Below are 4,011 nucleotides of genomic sequence, written 5' to 3'. Positions count from 1 at the left end.
ATTTTCCTTTCCAAATGATATGGTAGACACATGATTAGTTTTAATTGGGTGATTTATGTATATACAAAATATCTCATTATTATTAATGTGTGCGGAACCAATCATATATTCCCAAACTTAGATTTAGGAAAAAAATTTGGATTTTTCCGTTTTAGTTTACACGTGGAAACGTATACTCTTGTGGTCAGTTAACTCGCAGAAACTCTCCCTCGTAACAATATAAAATCTCTTTCGCATGCACAAACACACTCACTTCAGCTCAGACCCTCAATTCAGTAAGTTCTCAAAAGGCATCTCAAAGATGGCGAGCTCTAAATCTGCGAGTAAGAGTGTTCTTATGCTATGCGGCGATTACATGGAAGATTGGGAAGTATGTGACTACAAGTAAATGTATTTATGCTTATTTACACTAGAATCTGTAGTTTCTAAGCTAATTGTGGTTACTATTACTGAACAGGTGATGGTTCCATTTCAAGCATTACAAGCATATAGAATATCAGTAGACGCTGTTTGTCCTGGCAAGAAAGCTGGTGATATTTGTACCACTGCTGTTCAACAGGAATCGTATCAATATCAGGTCTCTCTATCTCTTCTCTATTCTGTAGATTTTATTTTATTTACAAGGCTTCCTGAAAACCTGAATTTTTGTTATATCTAATGATATTGACAGACCTACTCTGAGGCAAGAGGTCACAATTTTGTCTTGAATGCGACTTTTGATGAGATTGAAGCTGACAAGTACGATGGGCTGCTGGTACCTGGAGGACGTGCTCCAGAATATCTAGCAACGGATAAATCTGTGCTGGAATTGGTGAAAGTGTTTTCCAGGTCTGGAAAGCCAATTGGTGCTATTTGCCATGGCCAGTTAATTTTAGCAGCTGCAGATATAATTAAAGGCCGAAAATGCACTGGATACATCACTTTGAAACCATTACTCAGTGCCGCGGGTGGTCATTGGGTGGAAGCAGATACCTTGGCTAAATGCACTGCCGATGGAAATATCATCACGGCGGCTACATATTATGGCCATGCAGAGTACCTCCACCATTTCATCAAGGCACTAGGAGGCACTATAACTGGCTCAAACAAAAGGATTCTGTTCCTCTGCGGGGTAATTAAAAAAATAAAAGGTTCAGCTGTTTTGCAATTTGAAGTTGGCCTTATAACATTGACAATTTTTCTTATCCACTTGTTGGAATGCATTTTTCCTACAGGATTACATGGAAGACTACCAAGTCGGAGTTCCTTTTCAGGCCCTTCAAGCTATTGGTTGTCATGTCGATGCAGTCTGTCCCCAGAAGGCGGCGGGTGAAAAATGTGTCACAGCTGTCCACGATTTTGAGGGTGCCCAAACTTATAGTGAGAAACTAGGTCGCCTTTTCAAGCTAACAGCCAGCTATGAAGGCCTTGATGCTTCAAGCTATGATGCTCTTGTCATTCCTGGAGGCAGAGCAGCAGAATACTTGGCTTTAGATGAGACTGTCATCAAACTGGTGAAGGACTTTATGGAAGCCGGAAAGCCAGTAGCATCCATCTGCCAGGGGCAACAAATTTTGGCAGCCGCCGGTGTCCTCAAGGTAATCTATTCACCTCATTTAAAGGAAGAGTTCATATACACTTCTCTCTAATAACAAATCAGCACTTTTTTCATCTTCATTGATTTGTTATATTCAAAAAATAAATCAATTTATTATTGCTCTTAGTATGTTATCCTCGTGCTAGTCCAGCGTTAAAGACTTGGACTTCTACTCATTTTTCTAAATTATTGATTGCATACAGGGCAAGAAATGCACTGCATACCCTGCTGTGAAACTTGATGTGGTCTTGGCTGGTGCAACATGGTTAGAACCCGATCCGATAACTCGATGCTACACTGATGGGAATTTGGTGACTGGAGCAGCCTGGCCAGCTCACCCCGAGTTTATTTCTCAGCTTATGGCGCTTCTCAATATCCGGGTGTCTTTTTAGTCGTGAATGTCAAGTGTTTGCAACTTGTAATTTGTTTCTGAAGAACAATTTCAAAGACGCGCAGCTTCCTGTGCGCTCAATAATGTGGTGAATTTTCATCATAGCTTCATTTAGTGGCATGTCTTTTCTTACCTTCATCGTAAGAGTCATTTTGGTTGAATTAAATTCCCAGTTTTACCAATTTGATTTAGTACAGCTGGTATCGTACAAGTTTAAAAGCATCAGATTACAAAAATAAAGCGATAGAAGGTTTTTTTTTCTAATTACTAAATTCCGTCTTGATGTACTTTTCAAGTAGCATCATTGGAACAATATAAAGATGTATATTTAGAAATCATAAAACGGAATTGAATGACTGAGGAAATCGGTTCTTTAACAATCTTGATTATTCCTGTTTCGGATGTTCTGGTGATGCGACAAGGGGTAATCACAGGAGGCAAGGAGTGATAGAATACATAAATGATAGTACTCGGAGAATATTATGAATATTACCAAACTCGTTTCAACTTGATTTGGTTCTGGAAAAAAAATGAGTACTCGGATTTGGGAGACTTCTCGGAATGAGTTATCGGATAACTAATCAGATATTTTTTTAAATTAATTTTTTCTCTTATATATAGTTATATACTGATTAATAATAAAACTATCTAATAATATTAATATTTTAATAACACATTTGAAATAATGAAGTTCAAATAAAAGTTACTTGTTTGATAATTTTTGACATAATATTCATTCACAAGTTTTAATAATAAAACACATATACTTTCGAATTAATGTCAATACTTTGCAAAAAAAGACCAAAACATATATAAATTTACGTTTAGTCTCTTTTGAAATAATTTTCAAATAAAACAATAAAAATTTGAGAAGTCAAACTCGGATTTGACGTCGAGTACTCGGAATCAAACTGAGTTTTGAATGATTTTTTAATAAGTCAGTTTCGAACCCGATTACTCGAAACTCACATCGGACGGAGGGTTAAAAACGAGTACTCAGAATGAGTACTCGACCGACTCGGCGATTTTTAGAACACTGGTCTATTCAAAAATGAAAGTTGGCCACAACTTTGAAAATTACTCAAATTATTCTTATTATATAATTTTGCGTCTGATTATTCTTGCATTAAATATTAATATTTATTTACTTCAATAAAAATAAAAATAAAAATTATAAATGAAATTGATTCTCATTGTGCATCTCATACCCACCTCCCCTGATATCAAGAATTCATATCTTAAGAATTTGAGGTAGAGTTCTTCTTAGCATCAAAAACTCATGTCTCAAGAATTTGAGATATGAATTCAAAATATTATTTCTGCACCAACACATCCAATAAATCAAATAACCCCCCAGTGTTAACCGGACAGTTGCTTTTCTCATTGTTTCTATTTTGAATTGTCGGATTATGTTTCAAATATTTGAAATTTTAATTATCATAAAGTTCGATGGAAATTATTTTAATTAAATTTATCCAATTTATAGTATTTTATTGATCAACTTTATAAAGGAAAGCGAACTGATTCTTTTAAAAATTGTTAATTTTGATTAGATGGTTTAAATTTTACACTTATGAATTTCTGATGCTTATTACGTTCAAAAATTATATCGAACTATAAAAAGTAAAAAATTATACCGAAAGTATTAACATATACCCTCACAAATCACAATAATGTTGTCCTGTACACGTGCGTTCTTATCTTTTTTGGTAAATGCACCCTCTCCGCTATCTTTTCTCTTATCGGAAACACGTCACAGGCTAGGCTTATAGCAATTTTAAGCACATTTAAAAAGAAATACAAATAATCGGTTATCCAGAAGAAAAATACAATGGGCTGTTTGGCTAGGCCTGTAAAACGGGCTTTAAGTCTAAAATAATTTATTCGTATAATTTATATAATGAATTTTTAAGTGAATTTTGACTTATAAATGTGAATTTGAAAACATGAAAATCCTAAATTTTTTAAATAAACTATTTTTGAAATTTGATTTTACAGGTATGTACATGTTCATTTTTAAATCCAAAAAAGTTATCCATACATT

General features: G+C 34.5%; 1 protein-coding gene across 1 annotated transcript; it reads left to right on the top strand.

Moving 5' to 3' along the window:
* The first annotated feature begins 301 nt into the window (after positions 1-301).
* LOC108218153 (protein DJ-1 homolog D-like) lies at positions 302-2,149 on the top strand. The gene is made up of 5 exons (XM_017391071.2): positions 302-370; positions 458-577; positions 671-1,111; positions 1,215-1,577; positions 1,780-2,149. The coding sequence occupies exons 1-5, from the start codon at positions 302-304 to the stop codon at positions 1,966-1,968; spliced, it is 1,182 nt and encodes a 393-aa protein (XP_017246560.1). The 3' UTR covers positions 1,969-2,149.
* The last annotated feature ends 1,862 nt before the right edge of the window (positions 2,150-4,011 follow it).

Source organism: Daucus carota, chromosome 4 (genome assembly GCF_001625215.2).
Source record: "Daucus carota subsp. sativus chromosome 4, DH1 v3.0, whole genome shotgun sequence".
NCBI classification, from domain to species: domain Eukaryota; kingdom Viridiplantae; phylum Streptophyta; class Magnoliopsida; order Apiales; family Apiaceae; genus Daucus; species Daucus carota.
This window is presented reverse-complemented; position numbering and strand designations above follow the sequence as displayed.

Excerpts from the sequence above, each read along its gene's own strand:
- LOC108218153 (XM_017391071.2), top strand. The coding sequence starts at position 302 with ATGGCGAGCTCTAAATCTGCGAGTAAGAGTGTTCTTATGCTATGCGGC. Across the intron at positions 371-457 it reads ATTACATGGAAGATTGGGAA|GTGATGGTTCCATTTCAAGC; the intron begins GTATGTGACTAC and ends ATTACTGAACAG. Across the intron at positions 1,578-1,779 it reads CAGCCGCCGGTGTCCTCAAG|GGCAAGAAATGCACTGCATA; the intron begins GTAATCTATTCA and ends GATTGCATACAG.